At 44.6% G+C, this 12,595-nt stretch overlaps 1 protein-coding gene across 1 annotated transcript; it reads left to right on the plus strand.

Annotated features, from left to right (window-relative positions):
* The first annotated feature begins 138 nt into the window (after positions 1 to 138).
* ARRDC5 (arrestin domain containing 5) lies at positions 139 to 8,737 on the plus strand. The gene is made up of 3 exons (XM_044998950.1): positions 139 to 475; positions 3,612 to 3,823; positions 8,156 to 8,737. Exons 1-3 carry the CDS (start codon positions 223 to 225, stop codon positions 8,636 to 8,638), a joined length of 948 nt encoding a protein of 315 aa, XP_044854885.1. The 5' UTR covers positions 139 to 222; the 3' UTR covers positions 8,639 to 8,737.
* The last annotated feature ends 3,858 nt before the right edge of the window (positions 8,738 to 12,595 follow it).

Here is a 12,595-nt window from a genome sequence, read left to right on the forward strand (position 1 = left end):
CAGGCACTACCATAATACGACACTAAATAATAAGGACCTCAAAAACATCATGAATGGGGCAAATCCTGAAAGCTGCAGGGCACCTGGCACTGCTATCAAAGCCAAGCAGAACTGCAGATGCTCAGCGCCCACTGTAAGTGCAGTGATGTCACAAACCTTTGACATCACAGACGTGCAGATCCTGAGGAAGCACGGACAAGAGCTGGCTTCTGTTCTTCCCCGATGTCGGTGGTGAAATCGATTAGCCTGGTGCTGCCTGAAGAAAAGGTGTATTTGGCAGGGTCCAGCGTAGCTGGCCAAGTGATTCTGACCCTTAACAACTCTTTGATCAACCCCATAGTGAAGGTAGAGCTCGTGGGAAGAGGCTATTTGGAGTGGAATGAAGAGACTAATGCTGACAAGGATTACAGCAGAGACATTATCTGCAATAACAAGGCTGACTACGTCAATAAAACAAAGACATTCTATATAGAGGGTAAGGAATTGGAACCATAGAGGTCAAAGAACACAGAGTAAACCTCACTAATTTTGCACCCGTGAACACAGGAATTGCCATATCGGATCAGATCAGTGATCATTCTAGCCCTGTATCCTGTCATTACCCCAACTACTTAAGAGGAAAATGCAAGAAACACTTCATTAGGCAGTTATGTGATAACCTGCCCACAGGAAGTATTTCTTCCTAACCCTTATTGATTAGAGGTTGGCTTAAGCCCTGCAGCAAGGAGCTAAACTTTGGGCACTTTTTTAAAAATATATGTAATTTTAAACTCTGGATGATCTCATCATCCATGTAACAGTCCAGTCCCTTTTATTCTCTCTGAATTCTTGGCTTCCATGAGGGCTTTATTTATTTGGATTTACATTTTTTAAAAAGTGTAAATGAAAAAATGGTGGTAATGGATATCCCAAGGTTAATTCTGTGTTTGTGCAGAAAAAGTATTTCCTTTTATCAGTTTTAAATTTGCTCCCTTTCAATTTCCGGGAATGTCCCCTTGTCCTTGTATTAGTAGAAAAGGAAAACAGGAGACCTAAGGTGAATGATTGTGTTTTGCACATCAGAGCCAGTTTGAGACACCCTTACTCTCACTTAGTAGTAGTTTACACCATGCATAGTCCCATTGAAATCTAAGGATTTATTTGTGGCGTAAGGTACCACTCAGTGTGAATAAAGGAATCACAATCTGGCCCATAGTAAGTGTGTATACATATCTATACATATAGTCACAGTAATGCATCACTAAGACCTTGTCTAAACTAGGAAGGGGTTTCTGGTATAGTTATATCAATATAGCTACATAAGCAAAATCCTCTAGAGTGAACACATTTATACTGGGATAAAAGTAATTATACCAGTATAACATATGCCAGTTCTCCCAGTCAGTATAATCTGTAATAGCATAAGCACAATTATACCAGTATAACCACATCTACTCTAGGACTTCTACTGGCATAGCTATGCAGGTAAAGAATCACACCCCTAAATGACATACAGCTATGCCAGTAAAACCTCTAAGGCCTGGTCTACGCTAAAAAATTAGGTCAGCATAACTACATTGTTCAGGGCTGTGAAAAATCCACAGCCCTGAGTGACGTAGTTAAACCAATGAACCTAAGTCCCCGTATAGACACCGCTAGGTTGACAGAAGAATTCTTGCACTGACCTAGCTACCACCTCTCGGGGAGGTGGATTACCTGTGCTGACAGGAGAATCCCTCCTCTTGGTGTAGGTAGTGTCTACACTAGGGGTTCTCAACCTATTTATCACGGAGCTGCATATGGAGCTTTATCATGTGTTATGTGGGCCACATCCACACAATATATATACTACCTGTATGGCCCTGAGGATGTCACATGGGCCGCAGCTATGCACTGATTGGGTTGCAAGCAGCCCCCAGGCCAGGGGTTGAGAACCACTGGTCTACAATGAAGAACTAGGATGCAGCTGTACCACTGTAGCATTTTAAGTGCAGACGAGTTTTAAGTGTAGACCAGGTATCAACGTACTTTGTTCATTTATTTTGTCAACTGTCATTTTTCATTTATTTATGTGCTGATAAGTGTACCACAGTACATTTTATAAAAATAATGAAGTCTTGATAATATGAGACCTCACTACGGCTTATGCTGTTATATCCTTGCTGAGAGGCAGGGAAGTTATGAGCTACACAGAGGAGGTAAATGAAAATTAGTCGGGGTCTTACTGTGTTTTTATATACACAATTAGTTAACCCCCAATGTTTACAGGAATATAAAAGCAGTGGGTTGTGAACAACTCCTACATAAAAAGAACAGGAGTACTTGTGGCACCTTAGAGACTAACATTTATTTCAGCATGAGCTTTCGTGAGCTACAGCTCACTTCTTTGGATGCTACATAGTTAAGAGTTGAAGGTTAGGCTGCATGTCAATGCATTAAATCTTGGATTTGACCTATGACCTCCAATGGTCAGTCTTCAACTCCTCTTAGAGTATTAGGATTTAAAGGCTATGCCCCACCGGAAAGGTCATTTTTCCTACATGTGCAATCAAGTCTTGGATTTGACCTATTAGCTCTCACCATGGCAAGTAAATTCCTCCTACAAGTTGAAAGTTGTGCTAGGTGTTATTGTAAATCTAGGGTGAAATTATCTTTCCGATATTTAGCATAATAGTAACAAGCAATGCTTCTATCACACTTTTCAACTCTGTATCTAAAAGGCCAAATGTTTCAAAATTGGGGCCCTAAAGGCAGGCACGTAAATCCATATTTAGTCTCCTAAATAAACAGCCGGATTTTCAGAGATACTAAGAAACCACAACTCTCAAGGTTTCTTTCACCACATTTACCAGCAGTCCTATACCAGTATAATTATATCACTGTAGCTATGCAGTATAACTCCCTATGTGCACATTCTCTTTGAGGATTTAGAGTGCCTTTTTCAGTTTAGCTTATGTCTCTTTAGAAGCGGTTTAAACTAAACTGAAAAAAAAAAGGCATTCTAAATCCCAAAAGAGTACATGTATGTGGGGGATTGTATCAGAAAGATGGTCTTATCAGTTCAAAGTGAGACACGGCCAACTTTAGCTCGGTGTGAGCAGGAAACTTCTCCATTAAATTAAATGTAATTGCACCTGCTTACATTACAAACTGAATTTAAGAAAAAGGCAGAAGCAGAGACACTGAAATGATTTTCCATGGCCTTGCATCTTGTGTCATTCACATTAATGCAAAGCGAAAGTAAAATATTATCACTGGTGCAAGTGATCTGATAGCAATTTTACCCCTACTTTGCACGGGTGTAACTGAAAACACAAAAAGCCAGGTTGTGGAGAATTAGGCTCTGTGAGGGTTTGTTGTATCCAGTGACACCAGTAAAGGAGAAGTAGATATTCATTCCACTGCCTGATTTCTGTAGGGTTTAAAAGCTGCTGAGCACCCTTCATGCCTAGTGACCACATTAAAAGTTCAGGGCGCTCAGCATTTGGCAGGAGCAGACCCTTAACAATAATTTGCAAGCAGTTGTGGGTTGCTATCCTCATTAAAAAAATTCCATTGAGAACACAAGGCAGGCCATAAATAAGAGGTGATCTTTTAGCTCGGTAAGTGAGGGAGTGTCGTTTGGCTTTCAGGTAACTGGCTGGCTTCAGGCACCCACATCTTTGACTTCCATTTCAACTTACCTGACAGACTTCCATCGACATTCACCAGCAACATAGCCCGTGTCTCCTACTTCCTCAAAGCCTCCTGCGCCACCCGAGAGCTCATCTTAGCCAAGCAGAAGAAATATTTACTGGTGCAAGGGACCTCCTCTAGCCTCCCAACAAATACAATAGAATCCCAGGTAAGGTAAATAGAGAATATTCGTCCTGTGACAGGAGGAGAGAAAAAGAGTGTAAGGGTCCAGTGCTGCTCCCAATGAGGTCTAGCTAGCTATTTCTCCCAGGCCCATCCCCATGGTGTTGGAGCGCCCTTACAAAACTACGTAAGTCCAGACAGATGGTCTACATACAGATCCTACAATTGTCTCCTCTCTCCCCTTTTCCAAAGACATGTAGTTTGGCCTACAAGGCGCTTTGGAGAGCAAAACCAGGACTTAGGAGCTGGTTCAAACAAATATGGGGACCCACAGTAAAGCCACCTGAATCAGGGATCGTGCACTCCAAGGGCATGGCTACATGCTGTACCATGTGCGACTTTAAATACATCGGTACACTTAAAGCGGTACACTCCAGCCCCACCCCAAAGAGGATGCAGTTACCCTGGTATAAAGATGCTTAACAATAAAAGTCACACCCCTGACGGACCTTGTTATCCTGGTACAAAAGTAGTGTGCAGGCCAAGCCTAAGAGTCAGTGCATGACCTTCTCCCACCTAATTGCTCGGCCTTGTCAGCTAAGGGGATGCAATTCCATGGACGGTAAAGGGTAGCAATAGCATAGCAGGTATGTTTGTGGAGGGCAGTTGGGGAATTAGTGGCTGGAAGTTTCCTATTAAAGAGGAGAATAGGGGAAATAGGAGATGTGCCTCAACAGAGCCAGGGTGAAAGGAGGAGACACCTTGATTCCTCAGGGCTCCACATCAAGTGACACTGTAAAAGGAAAACGTCATCCTCACATTTCAGTCCATCCCACAGGGACCCCCATGACTCTAGGCTTGGTAGCATCATTTGCTTCAGCCCCACCAGGGCTTTCTAGCCTAATCTGATATTCAACTGGCAGCCAGTGAAGAGATGGAGCACTGGAGTAACGTGGTCTCATTAGCCCACCTTGGTCAACAGATGTGCTGCAGGTGTTCCCTGCGGCTTCTTTCTCAAGCGTACAGGCTGAACTTTCCTGATATTTATAGGGAAGTTTAAAAAAAGAACAGGCATTGGGGGAAAAAGAACTTCCAGGCCTTTTCTCTATATCATAAAGCAGAAAAAAATTCATACAACCATTATCTGTTTCCTTTGAAGATCATTGTTAAAATTACAATGATTTAATCAACAGAAACACTGGAATTAATTTTTGCATCTACTTGGCTATATTACTAAGAGGAGCCAATAAGCATCATCAGATGCATCTTGAATAATTATCAGTAATAATGCAGAAAAGCAGAAGTGTTCAATAAATATTTCTGTTCTTTATTTAGGAAACAAACAGACGATGTAGTCATGTCATATATGATGATGACACTCCTTCCACTAGTATCTCAGGATGGTGTTAAACAGTAGCCACTATAGTTAGATATTTAGCAGGTCAAGACAGCAGGTCAAAATAACTTGCCTCCAAGAGTTTTATAAGAGTTGGCTGAGGAGCTCGCTGGCCCATTAATGTTGATTTTCATTAAATCTTGGAACACTGGGGATATTCCAGAAGATTGGAAGAAAGCTAATGTTGTGCCAATATTTTAAATGGGAAAAGGGGATGACCCGGGTAATTATAAGCCTGTTAGTCTGACATCAGTCTCAGGCAAGATAATGGAATGGTTAATACAGAACTCGATTAATACAAAAATTAAAGGTGGATAATACAATTAATGCCAATCACCAGGGGTTTATGGAAAACAGACCCTGTCAAACTAACTTGATATATTTTTGATGAGATTACATATTTGGTGATAAAGCCAATAATGTTGATGTCACATACTTAGACTTCTGTAACTCATTTGACTAGGTACCACATGACATTTTGATTGAAAATCTAAACAATATGAAATTAGCATGGCTCATATTAAATGGATTAAAAACTAGTTAACTGATAGGTCTCAAAATGTAATTGTAAACAAGGAAGCATCATGTAAGGGGTGGGTTTCTAGTGGAGTCCTGCAGGGATCAGTTTTTGGCCCTATACTATTTAATATTCTTGTCAATGACCTGGAAAAAACATAAAATCATCACTGATAAAGTTTGCAGATGACACAAAAATTGGGGGAGCGGTAAATACTGAAGAGGACAGGATTGCTTGGTAAGCTAGGTACAAGCAAAACAGTATGTGTTTTAATATAGCTAAATGTAATTGTATACATCTAGGAACAAAGAATACAGACCATACTTACAGGATGAGGTACTTTATGTTGGGAAGTAGTGACTCTGAAAAAGATTTGGTGGTCCTGGTGGAGAATCAGCTGAACATGAGCTCCTGGGTGCAATGCTATGGCCAAAATAGCTAATGTAATCCTTGGATGCATAAACAGGGGAATCTCAAGAAGGAGTATAGAGGTTATTTTACTCCTGACAATGGTGTAGTTGCCACTAGAATACGCTGTCCAGGTCTGGTGTCCACAATTCAAGAAGGATGTTGATAAACGGGAGAGAGTTCAGAGAAGAGCCACGAAAATGAGTAAAGGATTAGAAAACATGCCTTATAGTGATAAGTAGATTGAGCTGCTTGAGTCTATGTAACAAAGAGGAGTTTAAGTGGTGACTTGATTACACATTGTAAGTATCTACATGGGGAACAAATGCATGGAAAGGGCTCTTCAATACAGCAGAGAAAGGTCTAACATGATCCGAAGGCTGGAAGCTGAAGCTAGGCAAATTCAGACTGTAAATGAGGCATACATTTTCACCAGTGAGGGTCATTATCCCTTGCAACAATTTTCCAGTGGTTGTGGTGGATCCTCCATCATTGGCAAATTTTAAATATAGATGGGATGTCTTTTCTAAAAGATGTTCTCTAGGAATTATTCTGGGGAAGTTCTATGGCCTGGGTTATACAGGAAGTCAGAGTAGGTGATCACAATGGTCCCTTCTGGCCTTGAAATCCATGCTCCCTGCAGAGTCAGGAGAAATCTCCCCCTCAGCAACCCTGGTTCCTGGGGCAGCCAGAATCTGTAGAGCCGCTTGAGCCTAGGAGGATGAAATAGCTTCTTTTCAGGAGTGTCAAGTGTCCCTAAGGACGTGGCATAAGGGCAGAAACTGGATTTAACACTAAAGAAGACAAGAGAGTTGATAGTGACTTGAACACCTGAAAGGTGCAGGGAACATTAAAGTCCCACCCAAAATGGTACAGGACAAAAAAGGGACCCTGAATCATTCAGCATCTCAAGGCTTCCAGTACACAGCCTCCTCGCACATCGTTTTCCTCGAACAATAATTATGCACGTTCTTATTTCATGGCTACTTTATACATATACCCAGGGATCAGTCTTGAAAATATTACTCGCGTGAGTAGTCCGACTGAACTCAATGGGTAAGTAGAGCTACTCACACGCATCAGGATTAGCCCCTTTGACTGCAAATTCATTACCCTACGGCCCCTTTGCACTGCCAGAGTGGTGTAAAAGGGCCTGAGCGTAAATGAGAATCTGGACCGTAGAGCCAATCTCTGCTCTCTCGCTCTCAGGTGTAAATCAGGATTGACTCTGTTGAAGTCAATGGAATTACGGTAGCGTAAGTGAGCGCGGATTCAGGCCTATGGTCTTTTATTACTTCACTTGTATTATTGGCAGCCCCCAGCCCCATACATGTTTATGGTGTGGTGTAAATACTATAGTGATTCCTAACTTTATTACTATCTTTAGTTGTTTGTTTTAAATGGCACCATCAGCAAAGTCTGCCAGCTTCCTTCCTGACGTGGGCCCCAGGAGATAACACTTCTCTGCCCCACTAGGGTGGATGAGGAGGCTTCATTCATTCTTGTTTGTACCCAGCTCTGAGGTTCGTGGATGGAAGGGGCTAGAGAAGTGTGACTATTCATGTTATTCTTTTGCTTTGGGGTCTGAGCCCTGGAGTGAACTTTGCACTGCATACAATCTGCCTGCGTTCCTGAGACCTAATGCTTGCTAATCACTCCATCAAGATGGTGAGAAAATGCTACTTTTAATGGCCTGTTTGTGGCCTTCCTCTGAATTTGGTGTAAATATATATTGTGTGCCTTTCCCTTGCTCTCTACTTGATGGAATCAGGACTGCTAAGCTGTGTGTCATATGCCCTGTATTGCTAACAAAAATTCTCCTTTAGCTCAAGTGACAGGGGCCTGTGGAGAAGGATATGAGGTCTATCCTCACTGCTTCTATGAAGTACAAAGGGCCACACATGCAGCATGAAGTTTGGGTGTCTGCAGATTTCTTTTAGTGTGAAGCAGCCTCTGCTCCTGCATCTGCAGTTCCGTGTGTAAGGAACCGAGGCAATCATATTGTATCCTGTGATAGGCACTCACCGTACTCTACCTTCCCTCCCACCCCCATGCAGTACCCTTTGGTGGTGGAAGTCGACAAGCACATAGCTTATCACTGCTGCTTCAAACACGGCCTCGTCATCCTCCGGATTTCCCTGGAGAAAAACACATTTGCCCCCGGTGAACAAATCATCTTCATGACCGAGATCGACAACCAGACAGGCAGGTCCATCAGGAAGGTGGTTTTTGCCTTGTACTCCATCATCCTCTACCTGGGCTACACCGTCAGGGCAGAACGGCGCTCCTTAGAAGACCGAAACGAAGTGATGAGGCTGGAGTCCAGGACCAAGGCAGCCCCCTTTGAGGTCACAAGGATCACCAGCATGTTCTCCCTGCCCAAGTTACTGTCTGTCAGCAGCATGCTCATAGCCAACGAAATCATGGAAGTCCGGTATGAGCTGATAGGGACAGTTTACCTTCCCTGGTCCATGAACACAATTGTGGCCAAAGTGCCTATCATCATAAGAACCACAGCTGTAGGCATCCCTGAGGACTAGCAGAGGGGTGCAGATCTGCACCAGAAGCAAAGTGACCACGTGTACCTACCCCGCATTTTCAGACGAATCTCTATATGATCCAGGAACAAGTTTGCTGAGGTCCAGATAATAAAGGTTTGCTGTGAAACGCGTGTGTGCCAGCTGCCTCATTTCACAACAGGCCTTTGCACAAGCGGGTTCTGGACAGGGCTGAGATGCCAGAATGAGTCACAAAATGAGGGAGGGTGGGGCTAGCTAGGACCCAAGAGCAGAGTGAGAATACCAAGAGACACTGCCCGCCTCCCAGCTCAGGGCTGCAATGTGCTCTAGTTAGATCAGAGGAATGGTCATCAAGAGACCTGGGTTCTAACCCCAGCTCCGCTGCTAACTCACTGGATTAGTGACTTTCCTCCTCTGTGCCTCAGGCTCCTGCTCTGTAGAATGAGGATGATACTGGAGCAGATCCACAGGTTCATTCCCCACCCACCCAAGTGTCTTGTGTCATGGTTTGTCTGGAGGCGAGAAGGAAGACCCAGGTCAGTGGCCTGGATCCAGAAGAACAAATGCCCTTTAAATAGCTGTCCCCAGGGACACACACACACAGTGGGAGCAGAGACAACACCTAAAGGTGTGGAGCTGGCAAGTCCAGGGAAGAATGGAGGAGCAGGTCTGGGTGGAGAGCCAGCAGCAGGGGGCTGGGAACAAGCCAGCCTGCCTGCTAATTGGGTAGCATCAGGGGAGGCCGGGGAAAGAAACCAGGCTGTGTGGGATTGCGTGTGGGGCAGAGGCTGGGAAGGCACTAATGAAGCCACCAGGGTGGGAAGGGGACCAGGCAGCAGGTATACAGGGAGCAAAAGATACATAAGACCCTTCTGCATCTTCTGGTGCAGAAAGGAGGCTGCCAGGCACTGTAGCAATCCCCTAGCCAGGAAAACAATATACGGGCAAGGAGGGAATCTCAGAATTACAGCCAGGTGCTTGACTGCAGTATCCCTACAGCCCTTTGTTTCCAGTTTTTAACCATTTTTACCAGCAAGTTCCCACGTTTTACAAAAGCTGTTATTGGGGTATTCCTGCTTTTCACCCAAATTTTGAACCAGTCCAGTCCAGTCTATGAAAAGACTGAGTAAGTTCAGAACATCCAAGCCACTGCAATAGGTAGATGTGTTTCTGTTAATAACACATTAGTCTTGGTGTAAATGTGACGCTGTCTGTTAAAGTCGGACAATGTTGTGGGGAAGATGCACACATACAGACGTGCCTCCATGTGCACATACTGTTAACGTACTGTTCATGAAACGTATCAGAGCATTAATCTGCTTTTACTTTCAATATGCTTATTTTTCTCTATTTGTTGCTTTTTTTCTGTCCTCACATCCCTCAATACTAACCCTGATATTTACCCAGAAAACTGTGATTTTTTTTTTCTTTTTTGGTAATAAAAACTGATCAATTCCCAGGAAGGTTTAAACAAAATAAAAATTGAAAATGAAGGCCCTTGAGGTATCCCCCAGGCTTCTTAAGGGACAATAGCACCTTTCTCCCTCAGGCAAAGAGAGCTTGCTGAGACTAAGGCCACCTGGTGGCTAGAGCCCCCCTCGCCAGACTTAACACTACTGCAAAAAAAGACTCTGGCAGCATGAGCTACGCCAGTTCTTAGTGCAGACGGGCAGCTGTGGAGTGGATCCGCTGCTTCTCTGGAGCCTGGAGAGGAGCACTCCTCCCCACTGTGCCCCTGAGGATTCCCAGCAGCACCCAGCGCAGGACTGGGAACTAGAAAGTACAGATATAACCAGTGCCAAGTACAGTTTGTTCTCTCCACCAGGCCAGGCAGGCTGACAACAAGCCGTGGCAGCTCCAGCACTATGTTTAAAGGCTACTGCTCCAGCAAAAATCTCACCTACACCTTTTCCTTTGCTCTGCTCAGGGGTCTGCATACCCGACGTGCTTAGCTATTGATCTGGTTCGGCACAAGGATGCGCCACGCTCTTTCCCCCACAGATGATGGCCTTGGCCAGTAGTCCCCAAAGGAGCGAAGATGCTGCAGAGAGGGTGGGGAATGTTTTTAATCAAGGCTATCAGCTGAAAATATTTCTACAACCTTAGAACCTTTCTACAAAGACGCCTCTGCAGGGGAGAGGAGAGGAACATAAGGAGGTGGAATCCCAAAGCAGCAGGGGAAAGAAGGGTGCAGGAATGATAGCCAGTGTTTTATTAACCCATCGCCGCCTGCAAGGGCTGGCAAAGACCTTGTGGGCTGCACCCACCAGCCATGGGTAGTAAATAACGTCATTCCTCAGCTCCTGGAGGAGGGGCACCTGGGCTCTGTGGCGCCACGAGTAACCTGAGGGCCACGTTTGATTTATGTGCCATTTAGAAACCAAAGCTAAGTGTTGCCCTCACAAATCATCTTTGCTTCTCCTTGCATCTGCCTTGATAGGCAGCTGGGAATGGCTTGCTGGCAGAGTTTGCCAGCACAACAAACCTGCGGTGAATCAGTGATGGCTTCCCCACTGCAGGTACGCTGCGCTTGCCACCTTTTAAGACATTCTGGGTCACATGTGACCCTTAGGCTGCAGCACTTCAGGGGCCCTGGTCCCCAGACAGAAGATACTGGGCTACGAGGGTCCACACAGGGAAGGGAGGTGGAGAGAAAGTTGGGGGAGCATACAGCCTAAGGCCCTGATCCTACAAACATTTCTGCATGGCCAGACGCATGCACCTGAATGGAGCCCCACTAACTGGGGCAAATGTGAGTGGGAAACAGGAGATTGTCACTCCATGGTGGGGGCTCCAGCTGTGAGCTCAGTGCCTGGCTGACAGCTGTGGTGGAGGGGCAGCTGTGAGACCAGCGCCAGGCTCAATTTCACAGCATAGATCCTACCAGCAGTGAAATTGACATTCTTGTCAGTTTCATGACTCCAGCTGTGAGCCCAGCAGTGCTGCTCTGAGCCAGAGGCAGTCATGAAACCCACAAGAATGACAGCCAAGAACTGATGTAAATAACGCAGTGTGTACATGGACACTGCCGCTTCCTAACTACACCAACACAAGTGCTACACCTCTCATAGAGGTGGAGTTATTATATCAGGATAGCAGGCCACTTACTTTAGTGGAAGCAGCATTCTAGGGCAGACACTGACACAACGAGGTTGACATAAGCTGCCTTATGTTGACTTAACTCTGTAGTAGACCAAGCCTAAATGCTGGACTTAAGTGCTTAAAGTAGCAATTAGACACCTAAGCCCCTTGCAGACCCCAACCTTAGCCCCTCTGTACCTTATCTCCCCATCCGTAAAGTGGGGATAATAGCAGGGATGTTGTGAGGATAAATACAGTAGATTGTGAGGCTCGGATCAACTGCACTTAAGGCAATATATATATAATTAATATAATATATAATCATCATCGTTGGGATATGCACACCCATTCCACCTGCCACTTAGACAGCCAATAGCCATTCAAATCCAGCCAACCAACTGCTGTGCCACGTTACAGTCCCACGTGCAGCACATTTAGATTGCTCCCAAGTTGCGCTGCCTGTTGACATGCCTTGAATGGCATAACAGACACATGTCTGAAAAGGCTTTCACCACCATTTCCGAAACTGGCCTACTTAGGCTCCCTTTCACCCACTGACAGTTAATTTACATCATTTACCACCTCACCTAGGAATGTGACAAGTCACACGCAGTCCAATTTTCAAAAGTGGCAACTGACTCTGGAGGCTGACATTTCTGGCAACCTAACTTCAGATTTCCACAAGTGCCCAGATCCTAGTAATTTCAGTGCATCCTGTGGCTCACATGAAAAATCAGACTCTAAGTTCTCACCCAAAAACTACAATACTCAGAATAATGGATCCACTTTAGAAAATTTTTGGCCTTAACTCCTTGTTGTGACCCAGTTTCTCCCTCTGTGAAATGGGGATAATAAAGAGTGTTGTGGAGCTCAGCTAACAATTGTTTGGAACAAGTT

The sequence above is a fragment of the Mauremys mutica genome, chromosome 24, assembly GCF_020497125.1.
Source record: "Mauremys mutica isolate MM-2020 ecotype Southern chromosome 24, ASM2049712v1, whole genome shotgun sequence".
NCBI classification, from domain to species: domain Eukaryota; kingdom Metazoa; phylum Chordata; order Testudines; family Geoemydidae; genus Mauremys; species Mauremys mutica.